General features: G+C 40.3%; 1 protein-coding gene across 3 annotated transcripts in view; it reads right to left on the bottom strand.

Moving 5' to 3' along the window:
- UBE2E2 (ubiquitin conjugating enzyme E2 E2) overlaps positions 1-27,174 on the bottom strand; it is a 273,738-nt gene that overhangs the window by 229,750 nt on the left and 16,814 nt on the right. For all 3 annotated transcript variants that reach the window (XM_060180882.1, XM_060180881.1, XM_060180880.1), the window contains exon 3: positions 20,759-20,809. In XM_060180882.1, the coding sequence (XP_060036865.1) occupies positions 20,759-20,809 (51 nt within the window). The remainder of the gene's footprint in view (positions 1-20,758; positions 20,810-27,174) is intronic.

Below are 27,174 nucleotides of genomic sequence, written 5' to 3'. Positions count from 1 at the left end.
ATATTAGACCCTTGGAAAATATCTGTTTAATGTTAATGAATATTAATCTCAGAAAAATTCAACTGAGACTATTTTTATTATTTACTTAAACTAGCAATGACTGTGAACACAGCAGCACCTTACACATTGAAGAGCTGCTGTCAAACCCCAAAATCATGTTGAGACTGTTGTGTCCCTTCTGATCAGCTGCTTGGCCGAACATGAAAGTTGTTCTTATCTCTGTGGCAAATTCCTAACTCTTAGAAACAAAGTAAAATGAATTTCTGCTCTACCCGACCATGGTTACAGTCAGCGTTTAGAAAGGGACAGACCCTTTACTTTCTAAGACTGTAGAAGACCATGAAACATCAAGGCCAACAGTCTGTGGCAGTACACTGGGTTAAGCACACATAGTACAAAACTCAAGGACCCAAGCAAAAATCAGTTCAAGCCCCCGGCTCCCTACCTGCAGGGGGGTCGCTTTGCAAGAGGTGAAGCAGGTCTGCAGGTCTCTCTCTCTTCCTTTCTCTCTCTCTCTCTCTCTGTTTCTCTCTCTCTCTCTTCCCCTCCCCTCTCAATTTCTCTCTGTCCTATGCAATAAAAATAGGGGGGGGAATGGCCTCCAGTACCAAGCTGCAGATGCTACCATGACTCACCCATGTGTCCTAGAACCCCACCTCCCCAGAACCCCGCCCCACTAGGGAAAGACAGAAACAGGCTGGGGGTGTGGATCCACCTGCCAACGCCCATGTTCAGCGGGGAAGCAATGACAGAAGCCAGACCTTCCACCAGTTCTGCTCCCCATAATGATCCTGGATCCATGCTCCCAGAGGGATAAAGAATAGTTGACCTATCGGGAGTCGGGCTGTAGCGCAGCGGGTTAAGCGCAGGTGGCGCAAAGCGCAAGGACCGGCATAAGGATCTCGGTTCAAGCCCCCGGCTCCCCACCTGCAAGGGGAGTCGCTTCACAGGCTGTGAAGCAGGTCTGCAGGTGTCTGTCTTTCTCTCCCCCTCTCTGTCTTCCCTTCGTCTCTCCATTTCTCTCTGTCCTATCCAACAACAATATCAATAACAACAATGATAACTACAACAATAAGGGCAACAAACAAGGAAATATAAAAGAATATATATATATATATAAATATATAAAAGAATAGTTGACCTATCAATGGAGGGGACAGAATACCCAGCTCTGGTGGTGGGAATTGTGTGGAACTATACCCCTTACCCTATGGTCTTGTCAATCATTATTAAATAATATTTTTTCATTAAAAAAAGGCCTCTATGTTATGCATGTAAAAAAAAAAAAAGAAGTAGAAACGCAAAGCAGAAATTGACTGAGTTTGGAGTATGGCACCAAAGTAAGAAAGCAGAAGTATACTAGAGTTTGCAGTGAGTACCTCCCTAATACTTCCTCTCCACTTTTCCAAGCTTTGGGTCCATGATTGCTCAACAATTTGTTTGGCTTCGTATGTTAACTCTCTTTTCAGTCACCAGGTTCCAGGTGTCATCAGGATGCCGACCAGACTTCCCTGCATTGAAGATACCACCAATGTGTCCTGGAGCTCAGCTTCCCCAGAGACCCATCCTACTAGGGAAAGAGAGAGGCAGACTGGGAGTATGGACCGACCAGTCAACGCCCATGTTCAGCGAGGAAGCAATTACAGAAGCCAGAGCTTCTACCTTCTGCAACCCACAATGACCCTGGGTCCATGCTCCCAGAGGGATAGAGAATGGGAAAGCTATCGGGGGAGGGGGTGGGATATGGAGATTGGGCGGTGGAAATTGTGTGGAGTTGTACCCCTCCTACCCTATGGTTTTGTTAATTAATCCTTTCTTTAATAAAAAAAAAAGAAAAAAGAAAAAAAAAAAAAAAGGCCTCTAGGAGCAGTGGATTTATAGTGCCGGCACCGAGCCCCAGGGATAACCATGGAAAAAGAACAAGAAAGTCCTTGTATGAAGAATGACATGAGAAACCATGAAATCATGTGTGATTCTACCTGTAAAATACAGCTAGACAACGACTTGCTAACAAAGTGCATCAATAACCTTTCCCCCAACTTGAAATCTAAACATAAATAGTTCACACATATTTTGAAGAATCAATGTCAACTACCATGTGATAATTTGATAAACAATTCTTAAAAGTTTTACAACATATATATTTATATATCTAATAGATACTACCCTGAATGTAGTATTTAAAACTTTGTCCATTATCAAGTATTTAGATGTTCATTTACACTACATAACAAATAATTAACTCCCCATTAATGCAGATAATTAAAACTGCAATAAGTCTGCTACATAAATATTGGTAGCTACAGTTAATATTACCTTTGGAGTTCATTTATTAATAAAAGGTAACTTAAAATGAATAAAGTTATTTTGGTACTACAATAATCACAACTACCTGGAGAGTCAAAGTCATTTGAACAGTGCTAAAAACCCAAGTCACTCAAATTTAAAGCAAAACTCAAAAGGTCTTGTTTTGCTGTATAAAGAAATCATCCAGGAGTCAGGTGGTAGTGCAGCGGGTTAAGCAAAGGTGGCACAAAGCCCAAGGACTGGCATAAAGATCCCGGTTCGAGCCCCCAGTTTGAGCCCGCTGCTCCCCACCTGCAGGGGTGAAGCAGGTCTGCAGGTGTCTGTCTTTCTCTCCCCCTCTCTGTCTTCCTCTCCTCTCTCCATTTCTCTCTGTCCTATCCAACAACAATAGCAATATCAACAACAATAGTAACTACAACAATAAAACAAGGGCAACAAAAGGGAATAAATAAATAGTGTAAAAAAAAAAAAAAAGAAAAAGAAAAGAAAGAAATCATCCATGACAATAACATCTATTCCATGAAATCTAAAATGTTATTTTCTTTAAAGAGCATTTTTTATTTGATGGGATAGAAAGTAAGAAGAGGGGAGGCAAAGAGGGGAAGAAATACCTGCAGCACTGCTTCATCACTCCTGAAGCTTCCCCTTTGTAGAGGGAAGGGTGGAGGAGCTCGAACCCAGGGCCTTGTGCTCTGGATGTCCTCACTCTCAGGCAGAAGTTGAAAAACAAGATCAGGAGAAGAAACACTAAGAAGAACTTGGACTGGAGTTGGCGTATTGCACCAAAGTGGAGGGGAGAGTACAGGCCCAAAAAGGATGCCAGAGGACCTAGTGGGGGTTGTATTGTCATGTGGAAAACTGAGAAATGTTATACATGTACGAACTATTGTATTTACTGTCGAGTTAAAAACATTAATCCCCCAGTAAAGAAATAATAATAAAAAAAAAGAATATCCAGTCCTGTTATACCCTGTCAAAGAGACTTGACTCCCAGATGAATAGAGTTCTACTGGGCTATTAGGAAAGTCCTGACAAGGGGCTTAAGCACACACATAACAGTGCGCAAGGACCCAGGTTCAAACCCCTGGTCCCCACCTGCAGTGAGAAAGCTTCATGACTGGTGAAGCAGGGCTGCAGGTGTCTCTGTCTCTCTCCCACTCTACTTCCCCTCCCCTCTCAATTTCTCTGTCCCTATCCAATAATAAATAAGTATAATTTTTTAAATTATTATCCAATAATAAATAAGTATAATTTTTGTTTTTGCCTCTAGATATATCACTGGGGCTTGGTGCCAGCACTATGAATCCACTATTCCTGTAGGCTTTTTTTTTCCATTTTATTAGATAGGACAGAGAGAAATTGGGAGGGGAGGGGAGGGGAGACAGAGAGAGAAAGACACCTGCAGACCTTTTCTGCCACCTGTGAAGCATCCCTCCTGCAGGTGGGGAGCTGGGATCCTTGTGCTTAGTTCAATGTGCACCACAACCCGGTCCCATGATGCCTTTTTTGCACAGAAAAACAGAAAGAAACATGACTTTTCCAACAACCCAACACATTTCTAGGTTCTAACTACCTCAACTGCCCCCTGCAGATTCAAGCTAATGCTTATCTCACTCATAGAGACCCTATTCATGAACCGTCCTGAAATCTAACTGCACATGCTGGTTCCGTGTGCTGCTGACCTGACCTTAACACTAGCACTACGCCATTTGTTCAGAGCAGAGCAGCCTTGGCGGCTGTCAGGTTACTCTGCCCTTCGTCCAGGCAAGGAGTTTGCTGCTGCACTTCCAACTCAACCTGCCACCTCCCTCCAGTTCACCAACTGTGAATGGATGTCAAATCAGTCAACACTGATGTATCAGGCAATACACCTGTTAGCTTTTCCTAACACTGAAAAAAATTTTCAAAATAAATCATCTCTTAGATAGAAAAGTCAAAAACTGTAATCCCACACATACGTAAAGAGAACAATGGTGGTTTCTCTAATTTAACCTGTCACTTGCAGTCTTTGAAATGTTAGATTCTCTTTAGATCATAAGATGGAGGGGCTCAGAAACATTTACATCAAAAAACACATCCAAATAAACCATACATTTTCTTGATATTCAATTTCTAAGGATGTACATCAATGTTTTTTTCTAGGTCCAAAGGGAGGACTGGGAAAGCATGAAGTTTCCAGCTTGTCCATATTTTGATAGATCTGAAGGTATATATACTGACCAAACAATCATCTGAAAGACTTGAGCCAGGCAATTAATCAATTTATGCTTGGAGTAACAGTACTAGTTTCTATTTGATTATGTCAGAAAAGGTTATGGGACATGTAGTGGGGGCTGGGTAGTAGCACACTGGGTTAAGTACACACAGTACTGAATGCAAGGACCGGCGTAAGGATCCTGGCTCGAGCCCCCGGCTCCCCACCTGCGGGGGGTGGGGGGGACTCACAAGTGAAGTAGGTCTCTGCAGGTGTCTCTCATCCTCTCTGTCTCCCCATCCCCACCCAATTTCTCTCTCCTATTAAAAAAAAAAAAGAAAAACAAAAAGAGACATGCAGTAATCTGAGGCTATGAAATCTATGGATATTAAGTTGCACTCCTATACCCATAACAGGCTCCTATTTCTTACTATTCTCCATTTTTTATTCCTTTCGTATAAATTTAAAAGTTAGGAGCAGAAAGGAAGAAAAGTCCCACTTATCAATTCAAATATAAAACTGATAACAAATAAACAAGCTGTTTTTACATAGGCCAATAAACTATAATATGTACCTTACATACTACAGGCTCCAAAAGAGGAAAAAGATTTGTCACAATCCATCAGTGAAGGGTTAAAAGCTGATAAAAATATATATATTTCATTTGTTTAGGGCCTAGCAGCTGAAAAATATTCTTTTACAACCAATGATGCATGTGACTTTAAAATATATCTGAAATAAGCAGATTCACTTCAATTCCTCCAGAGATGAGGTATGTATTATCCTCCAAAGTCATCCACTATTTGTCTGGACAACTCTGACTTTTTATCAAGAAGAAAAGTATTTTCTTCTAACTTAATACAGCAGTGCTAGTTCTGTTGCCTGAAATCAAAAATGAATCTTTCTCCCCTTCTGTTTCTGAAAGCAGACACAGCTATCATAGTACCTACCCTTACTCCAGAAAAAAATACGACTAATTCCTTTCAAACGTACTGCATGATCACAGATAAGAATTAAAAATTTTCTTGCTTACACTAATTTTATCTAAATCTTCACTGTGCAGGTGAAATAAGCAACATATTGAACTATCACGTCTGAATGCTAGTCCTGGCTGTCACTAAGCTAGCAGGAGGGAGTGTCATTTTCTTCTTTCTGTCTGAGCTGGAGAAGGCGCTCAACCATAGTATCTCCATCTCCACTGTCGAATAGGTCTATCTAAAAGCTGGAGAAGATGTTCAACCATAGTATCTCCATCTCCACTGGCGAATAGGTCTATCTAAAAGCTGGAGAAGATGTTCAACCATAGTATCTCCATCTCCACTGGCGAATAGGTCTATCTAAAAAAGCAGTGACTTGCAATGCCACTCCCAAGTTCAGTAAGTTATAATAGAGGCTGGGCAGTGGTACTCCTGCTTGAGTGCACATACATACTACCTAATGCATAAGGACTAGGTTCAAGCTCTGAGCTCCCACGTATCAGCCGTAAGGAGAAGCTCAAGTGATGATGCAGTGTTGCAGGTGTGTCTTTGTCTCTCTCCCTATTTCTCCCTCCCATCTTAATTTCTGACTTATCAAGTTAAAAAAAAAAAGGAAATGGGCTGAGGGTGGTAGATTCATTATCAGGCATCAATTCCCAGCAACAATCCTGCTGGCAATTAAAAAAATAATAAGTTAAAATAAATGTTAAGTTAATATTTCATAATACTAATATCTTTAATATTTCTTTCCTTTTTGCCTCCAAGGTTATCACTGGGGCTCAGTGCCTGAGACCCTTATGTAAAAGAAACCCTTACAATATTAATATTGGGGCCCGACGCTGGCACCTCCAGGTGCACAAGGAGCACAAGTACCTGAGTTTAACCCCTGGCCCCCACCTGCATAGAGAAAGCTTCACAAGCGGTGAAGCAGTGTTGCCGGTGTTCATCTTTATTCCTCTTTCTCCTCCTCCCTTCTCAATTTCCACCTTGTCAAATAAAATAAGAAATATTAGGGGCTGGGGTGGTAGCACAGCGGGTTAAATGCATATAGGGCGAAACACAAGGACTGGCGTAAGGATCCCATTTGGAGCCTCCAGCTCCCCAGCTGGAGGGAGTTGCATCACAGGAGGTGAAGCAGGTCTGCAGGTGTCTGTCTTTCTCTCCCCCTCTCTGTCTTCCCCTCCTCTCTCCATTTCTCTCTGTCCTAACCAACAACAATGACAGCAATAGCAACAACAACAATAAACAACAAGGGCAACATAAGGGGAAAAAATAGCCTCCAGGAGCAGTGGATTTGTAATGCAGGCACTGAGCCCCAGTGATAACCTTGGAGGCAAAAAAGAAAGAAATATTAAAGATATTAGTATTATGAAATATTAACTTAAAATTGTAATATTTATCAGAAATGACAACAGGAAAACGGATCATGGGAAAAGGTGTCCTAGACTCTAGCTGAAGAAAACGGAAGCCCTGGTTCTGGTACAAGAGCGCTCTCTCCTTTGAATCACTTCAAATTTACTACTAGACTTCATCTTCCACATAACTGTGTGAGCAAAGAGAGAACATCTCCTCCCCATGGGTTAGAGTATGAATTTTTAGCTTATGGCTTTGCAAGATCCCATCACTCATTTTAGAATACAGTGCTGCTTCTACACTAATATGGATTTACATATAACTGTATGACATATACATATAACACCTTAGTAAGCTCCTAAAGCATGTAGATACTCTACATAAACATTTACAAAAAATACAGTCAAGGGGGCTGGGCAGTAAGTGCAGTGGGTTAAGCGCACATGGCGCAAAGCGCCAAGGATCCAAATAAGGATCCTGGTTCAAGCCCCGGGCTTCCCACCTGCAGGGGAGTTGCTTCACAGGCGGTGAAGCAAGTCTGCAGGTGTCTTTCTCTCCCCCTCTCTGTCTTCCCCTCCTCTCCTCATTTCTCTCTGTCCTATCCAACAACAACAGCTATAACAACAATAACAATAACAACCACAACAAGGGCAACAAGGACGACAAAATGGGAAAAATAGCCTCCAGTGGATTCTTAGTGCTGGCACTGAGCCCCAGTGATAAGCCTGGAGGCAAAAAAAATATTCAGTCAAAATGTAAAATGGCAACAATACGTATACTAAGGTGGAGGGTAGACAGTATAACGGTTATGCAGAGACTCTCATGCCTGAGGCTACAAAGTTTCCATACCTCCATAAGCCTGAGCTGAGCAGGTAAAGTAAATAAATAAACAAACAAATAAAAAAAATAAAGCACACTAACAAAAATTTTACTTGTCACTTGCAATAATGTTTAGTTGATAAAAACATTTTATTAGGAGAATGCACAATCACCATATTATAGTCAGTGAGTGTAAAGAAATATTTTGCATGCACTAAAGAACACAATTTTCAGAATATCTTAAAAGAGAAAACTATGGGAGTTAAGATATTACACATTAGCTGATGTTCAGTGTGTGAAAATATATTGCATAGATGAGTTAAAATAAGCACATTAGTATTCACTGTATTTGGCATTGAAGAGACGTAACAGAAACTAAAATAATACACACTTTGTATCAGAAAGTGATGTGACACTTTGTATCTAAAGTACCTGAGCAATAAGTTTAAAGTAATAACCGTCTGCAAAGCTGGACATCTAAACTGATCTGTTGCTATTTTAAAATATAATTTCAAAGTCATCATTTAATATCTGGCTTGTCAGACACATTCTATACTGCTCACAAGCAGAAAGTATCAGGAAAATGAAATAAAATGGCAAAGGCCATAAGTAATGGGCACCAAACTCACTTTATCATTCAACAGTTTCTTCTCTTACCAGACAAGCATTTCTAAATGTACGGCCTAGGACAGACTTTGGGACCTGTCTGGTGATTTATTGACATTAATTTCTGCAGTTGTTGCCTGTTTCCAGATAGAGAGACACCTACTGAGCAGTTTACTCCAAATGTGGAATGTAGGTGACATAAGAAATTGCAAAATAACCAAACCATCAGATTTTGTGAGAACTATGGGGGAGGACATTACAGGGGCCTGTGGATGTGTCAGGAAACCGGACTCTCTAGAATGTAGTATTTCTGTAACCTTTATTAAATCACTTTATTTATAAAATCACTTTATCATAAAACTGATACTTAAAATAAATGAAGTGCAGACAAAACCACTCAATATTGCTGCAAGAGAGTCAAGGACTCATAATGAATGAAGACTATTCCTCAACTATCAGCACTAGAAAAAGGAGGAAAAATACAAATGACTCAATAGCTTATCTATAACACAGCCTGCTCTCAGTGTAGTGTAAATCGCATCATGTTGAGAATCGTACTACACTTTGACCAATCACATCAACTCCCCGCTACTCATACTACTTATTCAGCAGCAGCCATATGTTCTAAGAAGACTGAGGTGGCATCAACAATTTTATGTAATATGAAAGTAGCTCACGTCCTGCAGGCAAGGAGCAGGGACTCGAACCCAGGTCTTTGAGCATGGTAATATGTGTGTTTCACCAGGTGTGCCACAGTCCAGTCCCTCATCATCAAACTTAAGATTCACCGAGGTTCCGAGACTGGCAGTTTCTGGGAGCCTCATTTTCTGAGTCTTGGTCCACTAAGCATCTGCATGCCTCACATCTCAAATTATTTATAACCTGATCTGCAAGAGTGCAACTACATCTGATAAGCCCAAAAGAAGGAAATGATCTCACTTAAAGGCAAAACTTAAACAGGGTCAGAAAGGGAAAACAAGGGAGTCGGGCGGTAGCGCAGCAGGTTAAGTGCAGGTGGCGCAAAGCACACAGACGGGCATAAGGATCCCGGTTCGAGCCCCCGGCTCCCCACCTGCAGGGGAGCAGCTTCACAGGTGGTGAAGCAGGTCTGCAGGTGTCTTTCTCTCCCCTTCTCTGTCTTCCCCTCCTCTCTCCATTTCTCTCTGTCCTGTCCAACAACGACGACAGCAATAACAAGCCATAACTACAACAATAAAACAACAAGAGCAACAAAAGGGAATAAATAAATAAATATTTTTAAATATATATTATAAAAAAGGGAAAACACAAAGTGGAACTTGGACTGAGTATGGTGTACTGCAGCAAAACAAAGGACTCTGGGAAAGAAAAAGGATGGGGCTGGACCATGATGGTGGAAATGGAATCAAACAGGATCTCAAAATGTTCTGCAGACACCTTTCAGAGGGAGATGAGAACCAATATGTGATTGTACCGGACCACTAACACTCCAATAAAATGATTTTAAAAAACTACACCTGAAGTCTTGAACTAGTACAGACCAAATATTAAGTCTTCAGCAAATAGTAGCGTGAACTGTAAGTGAAAATAACCTAGAATCAGAATGAGTAGCAGGGAAAAACAATTTAGGACCTTGCCCTCAATGTGGATCAACAACGGTAGAGAATATTCCATCCTCTTAAAGGAGATTAGATAACATACTCTAATTACCACCTGAAGAAGATGGGCCCAAGATCAGATCGATGGGGTTACAGTCAACAACACTTATACACTTTCCCACATTTGGGAGCTGCTCTCTTCCCTGATCCAGCTTTCTAGCCCTTTTTCTAGCCATGCCATCATCTCCCCAGACAATAACCTGGGTCTACCTGCATATCAGATGTCAGGCTCAGGGAAAAACTAATGAAGTCATGGGCCTTTTGGAACATACCTAAAATAGACCTCTAGTTATTTCCAAAACAGAGACCCCAAATCTTCATCTGCAATATTCCAGCCTTTAGGTTCATGATTAATCAACAATTTGTATGGCTTTATATGTTAACTCTCTTTTCTGCCACCAGGTTCCAGATGCTAGCATGATGCCAACCGGACTTCCCTGGACAGATGACCCCACCAATGTGTCCCAGAGCTCTGCTTCCCCAGAGCCCTGCCCTACCAGGGAAAGAGAGAGACAGGCTGGGAGTATGGATCCACCTGTCAACGCCCATGTTCAGCAGAGAAGCAATTACAGAAGCCAGACTTTCCACCTTCTGCTCCCCACAGTGACCCTGGGTCCATCCTCCCAGAGGGATAAAGAATAGGGAGGCTATCGGGGGAGGGGATGGAATACAAAGCTCTGGTGGTGGGAACTGTACCCCTCTTATCCTATGGTCTTGTCAGTGTTTCCATTTTATAAATAAATTTAAAAAAAAAATTTTTTAAAAGAACTTTCAAATGTAAAGAAATTCTTTACTTGGACATATGCCAGTAATAACAACACTAACACTAACACTTATGCCCACACAAATACACACACAAGTGACTGTAGTAAAAACTCACTATACTTAAAACATCACTTTTCAAAATGTTCCTGTTAAATATTGACTCACATAATTCAGAAGCTGAAGTCAAACGCAGCACAAATACTATTTTGGACTGGCTGGCATAAGAAACTTTTTCTTCCATTTTTAGTCTTAATTGAACTATAAATGTTATTGTGAATGCACTTATCTGATCACACATGTAAAAAAATAAAGACTTTTTTCTCTATTTTATTTGATAAGACAGACAAAAATTGAGAGGGAATGTGGAGATGGAGATAGGGAGAAAGATAAACAGACTGTTTCACACTCACTCATGAAATGTCCCCCCGCAGGTAGAGCATGGTGGCTCGAACCCAGGCCTTGTGCGTGGGTAATATGTGCACTCAACCAGGTGCACCACCTCCCTGCTCCCCCAAAACTGGATTTTAAATCCAAAGCAATGAATGCTAGCTGCAACCCTGAGTACATAACTTGGCCTCATAAATCTCACAGTCGAAGGAACAGACAGGCCTACGGAGCATCATATGTGGAAACCTCAAGCACTGCAAAATGTGGTGAAGCTACTGCAGAGACTAGAAAAAGAGCACCACTAGTGACAGTGGCTTTCCCAGCGGTTCCTCTGTAAGTCTCACATCTGTATAGACATTATCCCCAATTTCCGTCTCAATGCCTTCTTTTTCTATGAGATTGTTTTGAAAAATGTTAGCCCATGTGAATTTTCTCTGCACAGTTAATTTGATGTGGAAAATATATTTCCTGCAATAAGGTAAGATTTATGTTCAATCACAATCTTTTTGTTTTGTTTACTAAGAATGTCTTAATGAATTAAAACAGTGAAAAATAAATCAGTTACATTATTTATACTTTGAGTCAATACAATACAGTGCTCCAACAATCAAGATTGTGTGCTCCAAGTCACTGACTGTCAGAGAAATGCAGACAAAGACAACAATGAGACGCCACTCCACTCCTGGGAGAATGCCGTGCCTCCCAAGTGCTGGAGACGCAGCAGGGGTGAGGGAACCCTCCTGCACTGCTGGTGGGAATGTGAGTTGGTCCAACCCCAGTCTTAAGAACTCACAAAATGATGACCAGATGACCCTGCAATTCCTCTCCTGAGGATATATTCTAAGGAATCAAACACACCATCCAGGAAGATCTGCTTATACCTGTGTTCACAGCACCACAATTTGTAATAGCCAAAATTTGGAAGCAACCTAAGTGTCCAACAACAGATGAATGGTTAAGAAAGTTACACAATGGAATACTACTCAGCTATTAAAATGATGACTTCACCTTCTTCTCATCTTGGATGGAGCTTGAAGGCATCATGTTAAGAGAGATGCCCAGAAAGTGAAGGCTGAATATGGGATGATCCCACTCATGGACAGAAGTTGAGAATTAAGAACACAAAGGTACATGCTAGTGGAGGAGGACCTAGACTGAGGGTGATAATGTTTTACAGAGAGCTTAAAATGTTACAAATTCTTCCAACAACTGTACTTACTACAAACCATTGGTCCCAACTAAGAAATAAAGGTTGAGGTAATGGCATAAAAGCAGACTTACAGATCAATGTAAGAAAAGTGAGAGTTCAGAAATAAACCCTCACATGCATGATCAACTGATTTTACAGCAAATTCATCAGGACAATTCAATGGAAAACTATCTTTTTGGCAAATGGTGCTGAGGTAACTTTTTTTTTTTGGTAACTTGGTATCCATAGCAGCTAAAAGATGAAGTTGAAGCAAGAGAGAATCAAATACAAAAATACAAAGGCGAAAACCAGAAAACTCTTGAAAGCAAAATGTTAAGTATAAATTTTGCTAGCTTTAAATCACGCAAATTCACAAGAAGCAATGAAACAACAAAAGTTAACTAGAGGGGGTCGGGTGGTAGCCAGTGGGTTAAGTGCACGTGGCGTGAAGCGCAAGGAACTGGGTAAGGATCCCAGTTCAAGCCCCCGGTTCCCCACCTGCAGCGGAGTCGCTTCACAGGCGGTGAAGCAGGTCTGCAGGTGTCTGTCTTTCTCTCCCCCTCTTCTATTTCTCTCTGTCTTATCCAGCAATGACAACAGCAATAACAACAACTACAACAACAATAAAAAACAAGGGCAACAAAAGGGAAAATAAATAGAGTAATTAACTAGACTTTATCAAAACCTAATTTTTGTGCTTAAAATGTAGCAGTCAAAAAGTGAAAACTATAAAAAAATGGAAGAAAATAATCTTATCTGATAAGGAATTTACATACAGGAGAGAACACATCTCAGCAATAAAAACAAAAGACTCAAGTTTAAAATGAGCAAAGGGGGCCAAATAGCATAAATAAGTAAATAAATAAGCAAATGAATCAATAAAGTAAACTGAGTAAGGAATCTACAGGCCTATCTCCGAAGAAATTATAAAATGGTCAGTAAGCACATGGAAATGCAGCCATCATCACTGTCATATATCAGCATAATGCAAGTCAAAACCAGAATGATAAATAAACAAACAAACCGGAATCCACACCTATTAGGATAACTGTCATCAAAAACACAGACCTTAACAAATATTGTCAAGGCTATGGAGAAAGTTGAGCTCTCACACACTGAACATAAAATAATTTAGTCATTTAGGAATGTAATCCTACAGGTCTCCAAAAAGTTTAGCATAGCTATTATACCACTAGACAATCTTACTGCTCATATACCAAAGAGCAAAACTAATAACCACCCATAATCTATTCACAGCAACATTATGCCTACTAGCCAAAAAGTGGAAATAAACTAGATGTTAATAAATTAATGAATAAATAAACAAAATACAGTTTGTTAATAGTTTTTCAGACAAAAAGAAATCAAGTGCTAATGTATACAATATGAGTGATCTTGAAAGTCGTGTTTATGAAGAAGCTAGACAGAAAAGATAACATATTATATAGGATTTCATTTCTACAAAATACCCAGAAAGTCAAATCATTAGAGACAGAAAATCAGTCGAGGGAGAATACAGGTCCATGAAGGATGATAAATGACATAGTGGGGGTTGTATTGTTGTATGGGAAACTGGGGAATGTTATGCATGTACAAACTATTGTATTTACTGTTGAATGTAAAACATTAATTCCCCAATAAAGAAATAAATAAATAAATAAATAAATAAATAAGAAAATCAGTCGAAGGCTGCCCGGGCCTGGATGGTAGGAGAGCTGGTAGAAAATGGGGAAAAGGTGACCAACTGAAAAGGTGTGGGTGTATCTGCTTGTGTGTTGTAATGTTATAAAAATGACTTTCTGACAGACAGCTCTCTGAATATATACTAAAAGCCACTGCATTTTACACTTTAAATTACATCTCAATAAAACTCTTATACTTTTCCTTTTCTTTTTTAAACAAAGCACTGCTCAGCTCTGGTTTGGGGGGGGGGGGTTTTGAACCTGGGACTCCAGAGCCTCAGACTCTGTTCTACTTTTTTACTCCTTTATCCAGTAAGTAGATTATAGACACCAATAATTGTAAAAAGTGAACACTGATAGTATAATTGATCTACATTATTTCTTTTATCAGTAAATCTTCTAACTTGCTTTATTACTGCATCAAAAATTAGAATTCAAATTAATCATTCACCATAGTCTCTACTTTCAAAAAACAGTAAGAAGCTGTCATTCCACACTCCTCAAGCTAATACAAATTTGAGCATATTACATCATAGTAGAATTTGAGTTCTGTTTGTATAATAGAAAACATACTTTGGATGACGAAAACCTTAATTATAATCTGGAAATTTTTCTAGCTAACTGCCAATTTTTCACTGGCATGAAGAAAATGTAATGCATTACCTTAGCATATTCACAGCATTAAGATTTATGAGTTAGACAGTTACAAAAAAAGTTCAGATAGATACGGGCCCTAATGCAGACTGATGAGGCTTACAATTAACAGTATTTATACAATTTCCCCATATTTGGGAGCTACTCTCTGCCCTGATCCAGCTTCCTAGTCCTAATTCCAACTTTGACACCATCTTCCCAGACAATACCTTTATCCTACCTGCATGTTAGCTGTCAGGGTAAGGCAAAAATTAGTAAAAGTCCTGGGCCCCTTGGAGCACACCTACAACAAGTCTTCTTAGCTTCTTCCCACACCAAGACCCTTAGTTCCTTCTGCTCTATTCTTACCTTTAGGTTCCTGTTATTAAACGGTTTGTTCTGTTTTATATCTTAATGCCAAGTTGTAGATGCTACCATGACATCAACCTGACTTCACTGGACAGATGACCTCACTAATGTGTCCTGGAACCTCACTAATGTGCCCTGCCCCACTAGGGAAAGATAGAAGGAGGCTGAGAGTATGGATCAACCTGCTAATACCCATGCCCAGCGGAGAAGCAATTACAGAAGCCAGATTTTTCACCCTTTGCACCCCTTAAACAATATTGGCCCATACTCTCAGAAGAGTAAAGAATAGAGATGCTTCCAATGGAGGGGATCGGATACAGAACTCTGGTGGTGGGAATTGTACCCCTTAATCTTATCAATCATTATTAAATCACTAACAATAAAAATAAATAACCCTGAAAGTCACAACTTTTATGAGAAGCAGCAATTTGATCTATTAGAACCATGAAAGGACAATATAGATGGATTTTTGTTTTGTTTTGTTTTTTTTATCAGAGCACTGCTCAACTCTGGCTTATGGTGGTTCTGGGAATTGAACCTGGGAGCTCAGAGACTCAGATATAAAAGCCATCTGCATAACCATTATCTGTCTCCTCAGCCCATAGCATTTTACCCACTCCATCTATAACAGCTAAACTAGTATGCAAAGCATATTCTAGCCAATAGTTCAGCACCTCCAACTCAGCAGAGTGAAAATATTTATGGATCTGCAAAGGTCTCATGATAAGGCACTCACAAATGTCATGGTCAACTGTTACCCAGCACAGGAGCCGAGGACAAGCAAACTATATTTATAGGAAATACTTAAGTGTTTTAATAAAATTTCATCCCAAATTTAATCACGCCTATACCTATTTCCACCAGGGTTATTGCTGGGGCTTGGTGCCTGCACTGTGAATCCACTGCTCCCAGTGGCCATTTTCCCTTTTGTTTTTCTCTCTACTTGATAGGACAGAGAGAACATGGAGGTGGGGGGAAAGACAGGGAAAGGGAGACTCCTGAAGCCCTGCCTCTTCACTTTTGAAGCTTCCCTCCTGGAGGTAGGGACCTGGGGCTTGAACCTGAGTCCTTGCCCATGGCAATGTGTGCATTCAACCAGCTGCACAACCTATGAGCTCCCCCCTGCCCCCAGATACGTCTAATTCTACCTCTCCTAGCACTTAATTCCCCTTCTCAATCTTAGGTAGCACAGGAAGGCACTGGGCACACCACCACTCCACTCTCAAGGACAGTTCCCTCTGTGCAGTACATAATGTTCCTATGTGGTATGAGAGGCTCAAACCCGGGTCCTTACACATGGTTAAGGTATGCACTGTCTCCTAGCTCCTGCATTTTTACCTCATTTGAAGACAACTGAAAATGTGACAAGAAAATTGAAAGGTATACAATCATGTGTTTCCTGTAGGAAATGATTCAATGTATTAAATAGAAGCTTTATTAATATTGTTTTAAAATTCAGATTCATTTCAAGACTGACAAAATTAGAAAGCATCTATAAAGTAATTTTAATGTCTTATATATGCATACTGAGTGATATAATTCTGAGTCTTATATTTCCAACATGTTCAAATCACAGAGTTGTAGAATATTTAAGTATAATTCCGTTAGCATGACTCCAGGATCTGCTTAACTGTAGGTCATGTAAGAGATGCACTGAAAAAAAAAAAAAAAAAGAGATGCACTGAAATTCAGAGGGCCCGTTTCTAACCAAACATAACCTGGTATACACAAAGAGCTTGGCTGTAGTAATTTGTTATGGTTCCAGAAATAAGGATAAACCACATTTAGTGGAATGCAACACACTCCCACTCCCACCCTGTCACCCAAAAGTCAAAGTCCTTGTCTACTCTGGCTAAACAAATACGCTATAAAAATGTTCCCTCAGGGGTCGGGCAGTGGCGCACCAGGTTAAGAGCACACAGTATAAAGCACAAGGACCCGCGCAAGGATCTGGATTAGAGCCCCTGCCCCCCCCCCACATGCAGGGGGGCTGCTTCACAAGTGGTGAAGTAGGTCTGCAGGCATCTATCTTTCTCTTTCCCTTTCTCAATTTCTCTCTGTCCTATCCAAAAAAAAAAAAAAAAGGTTCCCTCACACATCATCTTTATCTGTGGTAGCCAGTTAACAAAAAGGCAGTTTTGAAGCCCATGTGTGTACTGGGAAGCCTATCAATAATACACAACAGGAGTGTTAAGAATTTGATTCCCTCTACTGGGCAGATTGCTTGAATACATTGTTATAAATTAATTCACTGCATTTATTAGGTCATTCATAAAGGCAGCACAGAACTTTTAAAATAAATCATAAAGGTATTGTTAACTCTTACTACCAACTGTAATAGAGTCAAAATAAATAAGTAAAAAGGATTGCTAACTTTTTGCCAAAAAATAAAACAAACTAAAATTACTCTCTTAACTCTGCCTGTTGAAAGTAACCACATTCTCAATGAAATATACTGTAGATGGGCAGATTTACTATAAATCACAAATATTTTGACACCAGTGGGAAAGCCACAATAGCCCACTTTAAAAGCACACTGACAATGATGCTAAGCACCACAAACACAAAAGAAATGGAAGACTAAGCACCTCGCAATCAGCCACAGCACAGACAAAGTCTGCTTGCCAGAAGGTAGCACCACAGGAACCAGGTCTGTTGTTTTTGACTTGTCCAGTCTAACCAACTTTTTCCTGGCTCAGTAGAAGGAATCAAGACCACTGCACTACAGACCTTGCTTCTAATGCAGATTTATCCGCTATCCAATCTTGCCACTGACTGAATCCCCTTACAAACTCCCGTAAGTAATCAAATGAACCAAAATGGGTATCTTTATCCAGTGTTATGCCAGTTATGTGTCAATAAGCCCAAGGGAAAAGAAAAGTAGAAATATTCTGTACTGTCTGCAGGGCTGAGCAGGGTTGACTATTTGTTACCTACCTATGAAAATTTAAAAAGCATTTTTGTATCTTGCTCTGTTTATGAGCAGCTAACATATCAGTCATTAGCTAAAGTTCAATAAGAAAACAAATGCCCAAACTTCAGGTGGTACTACAGTTAAATTTTTCTACTTTACATAAAATGCAATCGTGCCTTTTCTGATCAAAATCTTAATTTTATCTTATTTTCTATTACAGAGAGGCAGCAATTGAAAGAGAATTGCTTCACCACTTGGGAACCTCCCTGCAGGTGGGCACGGGGGATCCTTTCGCAGTGTGCCTGACATGCATGCTCAACTGTGCTTGCCACCACCCACCCAAACGCAAGGATGTCTTCGCTACTGAAGTCCATCTAAATAATAACCGCTATGTGATTCATTTCCACACATTACGTTCACATACATGTTTGTAGTATATAACTTTAATCAAAGTTAGATTATCTGTGACAAGCCAAAACTAAGGTAGATTAATGTATTAGAAAATAATATGACTGATGGCAAAGTTACAAGTATTCTAACCACTACATGTGTGATTTCATTCATCCAGTATGAACCAAAAATATGCTCACTAAAAAAAAGGAATTAGCAGGGAGTCAGGCTGTAGCGCAGCGGGTTAAGCGCAGGTGGCGCAAAGCACAAGGACCGGCATAAGGATCCCGGTTCGAACCCCGGCTCCCCACCTGCAGGGGAGTCGCTTCACAGGAGGTGAAGCAGGTCTGCAGGTGTCTATCTTTCTCTTCCCCTCTCTGTCTTCCCCTCCTCTCTCCATTTCTCTCTGTCCTATCCAACAATGACAACAACAATAATAATAACTACAACAATAAAACAACAAGGGCAACAAAAGGGAATAAATAAATATTTTTAAAAAAAGGAATTAGCTTATTTTTCCAATAATCTATTGTTAAACTGTAAGTACTGTATGAATCAAGCTCACATAATTACCAATTTATTTATTAAGAATGTTACAAAAGTACTATAGTGATTTGCACCATTAAAACAAAGACGGCACTATTTATTTATTTATTTTAGACAAAGGCAGACTGCCACAAAGCAGTGGCAGTGTCTGGAGTCTTGGAAGCCTGACTGCCCCACGTTCTCCTACATATGGACCTTGAGAGCTTGTCTGGAGGTTCTAACAGGGGAGCGCGGCTACTCCTATACCCTCCACCGAAGACCGTCTGTCTTCCTGCTTGACTGAGGGCGCAGCTCCGGGAGGGGCGCACATGGGGTGGTGATGGAGGGAGGGAGGGGACACCCGCCCAGCCAGCCAGATCAGCTGAATCAACCCTGGCGATCAAGTGGGTGACAGACATCGCAGGCAGATGGCCCTCACATCCCTGTTTATTTTTTCAGATATATTTATTTACGCATGTATGTACTGGATAGAGACAGGAAAGCTGTGAGGAAGAAAGATACCTGCAGCACTGCTTCCCCACTCTTAACGCCTCCCCTGCAGGTGGGCCCAGAGGCTCGAACCCCATGCCTGTGCACTGTGATGCGTGAACTCTACCAGCTGTGCCCAGTTTGCTGATTTGTTTGTTTTCAGACAGAGGGTGACAGGAAGAGGAGAAACACCACAGCAGCGCTCCCCGACTTGTGAAGCTCCCCTTTGAGCGGTGGCACTTTGTGGCGGCCAGCTTGAACCCTGACCCTTGCTCATGGTGCACTGCGCCTTCTACCAGGGGAGCTGTCTCCAGGCCCTCGTAAGTCTTATTTTCAAACAGTTTTATTTTAAAAAGAAATACTTTCCTATTAAAAAAGTTTTTAGCATGAATTCAAGCTTATATACTGTTTTTAACCTTCATACTAAGAACCATATCAGGTTCACCACAAACACAGGAAGCCTTATTAGAATTTTTCCAACACAAAATAGTTATCAGCAAGCCAACTCTATCAATACAGCCACCTTCAAAATTTTCACTTTCATTGATATTATAATCATTATCTTCGCTCTCACGTAAAGTCAGAAACTATAACACTAAATCCTTCCTACGATCAATAGTAGAATCGTTTTCCTTTAATCTGCCTTCCCACCTTGCATAAAACAACCAATTTAAACTATAAGAACTCCATGTTGGCCCGATTCCAACATTGGCCTCATATTAAAACTGAAAGAAAATGGGAGCCAGGTGGTAGCGCAGTGGGTTAAGCACACATGGTGCAAAGCGCAAGGACCGGAGTAAGGATGCCGGTTCGAGCCCCCGGGTCCCTACCTGCAGGAGAGTCGCTTCACAGGTGGTGAAGCAGGGGGAAAAAAAAAAAAACTGAAAGAAACTTCAAAACAGCCAAACAGTCATGTTCCAACCAATACACCAAATCAAAGATATAAGATAGGAAGTTATTTTTCTCCTTTCCCTCTTTATACTGACACATCGCTAATCATTTCTAGGCAAGCACCTCTACGTCCTGTAAGTAAACTGAGCAGGAAACTGAAGGCACGCGGCAGAAAGGAGACAAATCTTTGAGCCTTCGTGTTACTTCCTCAGAGTGCCCATTCATAATCACAACCAGCGACTCTCATAAAGAACGTAGACCATGAAGAAACACTATTTAATGTTGTAGTGGTTTTAAAAATCAATTTAACAAGATAACAACTGAATGATCATCAAACAGCAAATTCCTTATTCACACTGTTACTCTATCATGAAAAAAATCATCCAAGGCATCGACATCTCTTCCACTCAAAAAATGATTGTTATGCAAAAATCGAATCACCTTGTTACTGTATTACTCTAGTTTCAGCAACTCCACTCTGCCACTACTGACACACTTGCCACGACCATCTTCACCGTCATTTGATGCCGAACCATAAGCATGTTTTCACTGAGCAGGCAGACCATAGCAACAGGGAAACAATGCCTTCTGCAAAAAAGATACAAGTAAATAAAAATCTGTAAGCACTTACCTACAGTTGGGAGGAGGATCCAAGGTAATTTCTGCAAGTTCCTTCTGAATTCTTTAAAATGAAGAAATAGGAAAAGAATTAATTACATTCATATATCTCCACTAATATTTCACTAAAATGATATATTTTCACATTAAATTTTCCCATTGGTATAAAACACTATATATAGTAACAAAGTAGCAATGTGCAACAGGATTTTTGAGGGTACAACTACAAAAGGAAAAAGGCTGCCCACTATCAAGACATTATACACTATAAAAGAAACAACACTATGACTTAGTTTAAGTTGGAAGCCTTTACCACTGTATACTAATCATCCTAACTAGTGATGTGTACTAAATATCCCTGTATAGAATGGAAAGACAAAATGCATCCAAGTACCCTGGTTGAAGAATGAAGGGAAAGCTAATCAGATGTCACTGACAACTAAAGTTGTCCTTCCCTAAAGACTCTAAATTAGAGAAGGTGAGACTTCCCAGTTTTACACTCTTCATCCTGCTAGAGCTAGCCCATGTGTGAAGAACTATTTTAATGTAACTACACAAACTTCACGCAAACATTTTCCTTTCTTTTTTTTTAATTTTTTCATTTTTTTCTGCCATCAGTTATCCCTGAGTCCCATGTCTACTACTCCCAGAAGCCATTTACTAAGAAGGTGAGAGACAGGGAGGAAGAGGGGGAGACATAAGGACAGACGTTAGCAGCACTGTCCCACCACTCCCGAAGCTTCCCTCTGCAGGTGGGGAAGGGGGACTTGAACCCAGATCCTTGCTCATAATAATGAGCCCACTCTATCAGATGAGTCACCAGCAACCCCTGAGAGACATAATTTCACTACATTCTTACATACTTTGTAGTTTCTTCTTTTTCAAAACCCCTGCTTTTGCCTTTCTGTGTATTTTTAACCATGATTTCTAATTTCACCTAGGTCCAAGGATACACAGGCACAGGCTAATACAGTGCTACACTATTTTGTTTTTGTTCTGTTTTTATTCAGCTCTGGTATATGGTGGTGCTAAGGATTGAACGTTGCATAAAGAGTCAAGGCATGAAAGTCTCTTTCCATGACCATTATGCTGCCTCCCCAGTCATAAACTATTTCATTCAGAGTAGACTTGGCAATCAATTCCTTGGCTAGCTCACGCAAACTATTTCTTCTCCTTTGGCTTTGAAGCAGGAAGCGTGTTTATAGATGGGTGACTCCAGGGATTGAATTTGGGCTTCGTTCATGTACGTCCTGCACTTTATTTTATGCCATCTCCCAGTCTCTCAAGCTGTATTCTTTCTCAAGATAACAAACAGAACTGCCAGATTAAATAAGACTCCTTCAAGAGGACTGGCACCCAATTCCTAAAGGAACTGAAAAGTGCTAATTTAATTTTCATCTCTCCACATCATTTGATTCAAAGTACAGGGGCGGCAATATCAAGGAGAGTGAGACTGATAAATTCAAAGCCACACAGACATGCACTTGACTTCTGCTATTAATTAAAAGCTCTTGAGCAAGGAGACTGCTCATCTCTGTGTTTTCTCCCTTTCTTTCTGCCTCAATTTTCTGTCCTATGTAACAGATGTTAAGGAGTGAAACTTCCATGGATTGTAGTTAATGGCAGCAGACTGAAATTCAGAAGGGGGCAGGGAGGTGTGCTAAGTGGAGGCCACGGAGCTAAGTCCCTGGAGCAGACACAGGCAGAGATGGTGGCTAGAACCTGGGGCCCTGTGCATGGTGAAGTGTGCATTCTACCAGCTTTTAAGAACAAGGAAGTCACCTTTTTAACCAAATTTTGAGGACAGCTTTAAATAATCACATTAGGTGAGATAAGCCAGAAAGAGAAAGGCGAGTTTGGGGTGATCTCACTCATGGGGATAAATGAAGAAACAAGAACAGAAAGCGCAAACACCAGGCAAAACCTGAATTGGTAGTGTACTGCACCAGAGCAAAGGACTCTGGAGAAGGAGGGCAGAAAGGAGGTTGGAAGGGCTTTCGTGTCCTGGGATACTATGATGGGTCTAATTTGTGAGTGAGAGTGATCTGCAGACATCTTGGTGAGATGAGAAATTGTACCCATGTACAACTATACTGTAAAACATCAACTTCCCAATAAAAAAATAAAAGGGAAAAAGTTTGCATTTAAAAAAGAACAGGAAGTCAAAAGAGCATGCTTCAACTGTCAAAGAAAATCACTTTTAACATAAAAGAACACCTCGGACACTTTCAAGTAATTCATACTGCTTTATGCTTACAGTGTTCCTTTTGGTTTAAAATACTGATAAATAATTCTATGCGATACAATTCTATAATGGAATTTGGACTCCTCTTTATGTATGTAATTCTAAATCTAATTATTCAATACAAAAAAGGAATTTATTGATAAACCTGACAACTCTAAGCAGTGAGTCAATATATTATCATATGTTTTTGAGTCACTATTACCTTAGAAAGGCTGCATTTCTCTTGACAGAAAAGATTACACTAAGAATTGCTATTTAAACGGCTGCAAGATGTCCTGCTGTTTTCAGGACATTGTTTGACAGCAACTCAGTTCGCTCTCAAAATTGTGATCATGGTATGTATTAAGTCTCTCAGTCCTGACATGTAAGGAAGTAAAGGGCTATTTCAGGCATGTCCCTTAGGGTGTGCAAAATGAAAAAGTTATCAATAATTCACACTTAGAGTGAACTTTCACAAGATGATCTTAGGCTATTAAAAGTGAAGTAAATAAATGTCACGGACTTCTCTAAATATTACTGCTTTATCATGTGTTCCCAGAGATAAGGAAACTAAATCGAATGAATGTATACAGGTAAGATTAAAGACAATCAATTACCCTGCTGAGTCAAACAAGACCTCTTATCAGAACTTAAGACAGAATTATTTATTATTTATCTAGAAGTCAATCCACTGTATGATTGTTAAGAGTTTTAATTCACTGAAGAGTATAGTACCAAAGATTATATCGGATAGAAAAGATAACAAAGCATTCATTCTATGCGGTCTCCCTGGCCCCAGAATCAACTTTTCAGCGTTAAAAAAAAAATAAATAAATAAATCAGTGTCTAAAACCAAATATTTTTCCTGGATCAGTATTACAGAAAGTGCCCAATAAGTCACATGTCACATGTCTACTCTAAACATCGTTAATTTGGAATAAATGTGATTTCAAATTCACATTTACTGATGTGTCAACATGAGAGAAGCAGTACAGGCAATTCAATCAAAAGCTTAAAATATATATTTTATTGAATTAACTAGTTAATTTTTTTTAAATCATCAAGATTTGTCACTGAAGACACAGTTCAACAATATACTTACAAATATAACAAGGGAGAGTTAGACATTTTCAAGGGAACGGTCCATGATAAGAACATGCCAATTTTTTAAGAAGCAAAATTTTGCCTAGAGTAAAAATGCATCAAAAGTATAATCCTCTTAATTCCAAAAATGACATAAATCTATACCACTGTTTAAATAAAACCCACTTATATGCTTTCTGTATCATACATCACTTTTTTATAATATCTGAAAACAGATTTTTTTCAAGAAAACATTTTCCACATAGAATTATTAATTCTGCAACTATAGAAATTTCATACAATTGAACACGATGTGCAGAGTACTACTCAAGTTACAATAATATATAATTATTTCTAGTTTAATAATAGCACTAAATCCTCAGAGGTTAACAACTAAGTCATTTCTCTCTCTCCCTCTCTCGCCCTCCCCCCCCCCATTCTCGCCACCAGTGTTATCACTGGGGCTCAATACCTACACAAGGAATCTACTGCTCCTGGCTGCCCTATGTTCCCCATGTTATTTTTTCCATAATTTTTCCATGTTACTTGTTGACAGAGACAGAGAGAAACTAACTGATAGGAGACAGGGAGTCTGATAGGGAGAGAAAAGAGAGAGATCCGAAGCATTGCTTCAAAGCTGGTGAAGCCTCAGTCCTGCATATGGGGTGGGAAACCTGACCTGGGCCTGCACAGGGTGATGTGCTCTCTGTCTGGTGCACCACTGGCTGCTCCCTGCGACTCATTTCTCCAAGACTCAGAGCAGATGGACTTGAAGGGACTGAATGCCAAATAAAAGTTTTATCACTGTTAGTCCTTGTAGCAGCTCCATGAAGATAGTACCATTATCATCTGCATGCTATGTAAGAGGAAGCTGAGACTTGGACACGCTTAGTTATGCATCTCTGATCACAGACAGACTAAATGGCAGAGCCTAGAATCAAGCCCATACCCGACCTTTGAATTCAAGCTCTGCTCTAACACCGCTTAGCTCTCAGAAAATGGCACTATCTGAAGAAAAGACTTCTTACCTGAATAAAAATCAATTATCACTAGTAAAGGATACATTGGAGTTTTCTGATCAATCACTAACTTGAGTCTTATGAATATACTAGTCTACAGGGATCCCAATATTCCTAGACTATCCAATCCCTGCAATAAACTGAGGGTTCTAAAGCAAGCAGCAGACACTGTGACTACACTGGTGGATTAAACCAGGTAGGTCCCTAGCCTTCTGATTGCCACTCCATCCACCCCCACATTTTCAAAACTTAGTCACTGACAGAGAAGGGGGAAAAAATTAACTTTACTTTACTGTCATCTACACTGAAGGAGGGTGGAGACAGAAGTAGCCTTATTCTTTACGTGAAAACTTAGCAGCGAAGCAACATCTTTACATTTAAAACACGTAGTAGTGGACTATGGACTAGGTCACTTCAGACACTATCAGCAGAGACCACCAGGAGGAGGTCGTGAACCCCAATCTGAGATTCCTAAGAACACAGATGCTAAAAAGGACAGATCCATCCAGCCACAAAGCAGCTCCGAAGGTGTTTCTGATTCTCACCCAGGTCAGGTAAGACCAATCTGTATTTAATGCCCAGTGTTCTGCAGATACCTAGCTGTCATGGTGAAATGAGAGCTTTTTCCCGTGCACCAACAACTGTTCTGTGAACCATACCTCCCCCACCCCCTGACAAAAGAGGGAAAATGCCAATCAGGCCATGTCTGGAGCTTCACACACAAATGAATGATCCTAAAACTAGGTTTTACCCACCACTTGGAGGAAAGGAGGAACTAAGTTTGAATACATAGTGTATATGCTAGGGGAAATAAGTCACAAAGTGCAAGATGATCATTTTGATTTCACTCATAATTTACTTTGAAATGTAAACAACTAAGTAAACTAGCAAAACACAGCAGACTGAAAAATCAGTAGTTACTAGAGGCAAACAGAAAAGGGTAGATGAAGGGAAGGAACAGAAGAACACTGGTTTCTGAGACCGCATAGGTCTTAGCACACAGAGTAATGCTACAGGCCGGACACAGCTCAGACAGAGGAGCACCTGCACAGAAGCGACGAGCCGCCTGCACACACAGGAGGAGTCCTGTGCAGAACATATGGCGGCTCTGCAAATGGTGAAGCAATGCTGTGTTGTCTCTTTTACTCGTTCACTCTTCTCTTTATCTAGAGGGAGGGAGGGAGGGAAGGAGGGAGGAAGGAAGGAAAGAAGGAAGAAAGAAAGAGAGAGAAAGAGACAGAGAGAGAGAGAGAGAAAGGCTGCCAGGACCAGTGGCCTTGTGCTGGTCTGAGCCAAGACAGGCAGAAAAAATGCAGTCACCACACCATGCATCACCACATATCCATCCACCACAGTCCCCTGAACCCTTTCCAAGAGGAAGTCCTTTTAGAAGAAGGGTGACACTACAAGGACCAGCTTAAGGATCCTGGTTCCAGCTCCCCACCTGCAGGGGAGTTGCTTTACAGGTGATGAAGCAGGTCTGCAGGTGTCTGTCTTTCTCTCCCCCTTCTGTCTTCCCCTCCTCTCTGTCCTAGCTAACAATGATGACATCAATAGCAACAACAATACCACAACAACAATAAAAAAAAAAAAACAAGGGCAAAAAAAATAAATAAATATTTTAAAAAAAGGGTGACACTAAAACTTTGCTGGTAGATTCTATAAGGTACCACAAACAGGGGGGAAGTTGTACTCCCAAAACCAATAATAAGTAAAAGAATAAGTAAATTAAAAATAATAAAACAAGGGCCAGCAAGGTCATTTACTAGGATCACCCATGTTCAAGCCCCACTCCACTGAAGGAAGCTTCAATACTGTGGTGCCTTTCTCTCTGTGTCTGTCTTCTGTCTGTCTCTGTCTCTCTCCCTCTGACTTTCCATCTGAAAAAGCCTGGAGTGGTGAAACTCCAGTAACAGCAAATAATCATAATCATAATAAATGAGTATCTAATCTACGTGTACACACTGTAATGAAATAAATAGATGTGACATGCAGTTGAAAAAGGAAGCAATTCTCACTTCAACAGATCATACAGTTTACTCTCATAAGCAGAATTTAGTTCTTAATATTGATGCATCTCTAAGGAAAGATGATTTTAAAGTA

This window comes from Erinaceus europaeus, chromosome 21 (assembly GCF_950295315.1).
Source record: "Erinaceus europaeus chromosome 21, mEriEur2.1, whole genome shotgun sequence".
NCBI classification, from domain to species: Eukaryota; Metazoa; Chordata; class Mammalia; order Eulipotyphla; family Erinaceidae; genus Erinaceus; species Erinaceus europaeus.
This window is presented reverse-complemented; position numbering and strand designations above follow the sequence as displayed.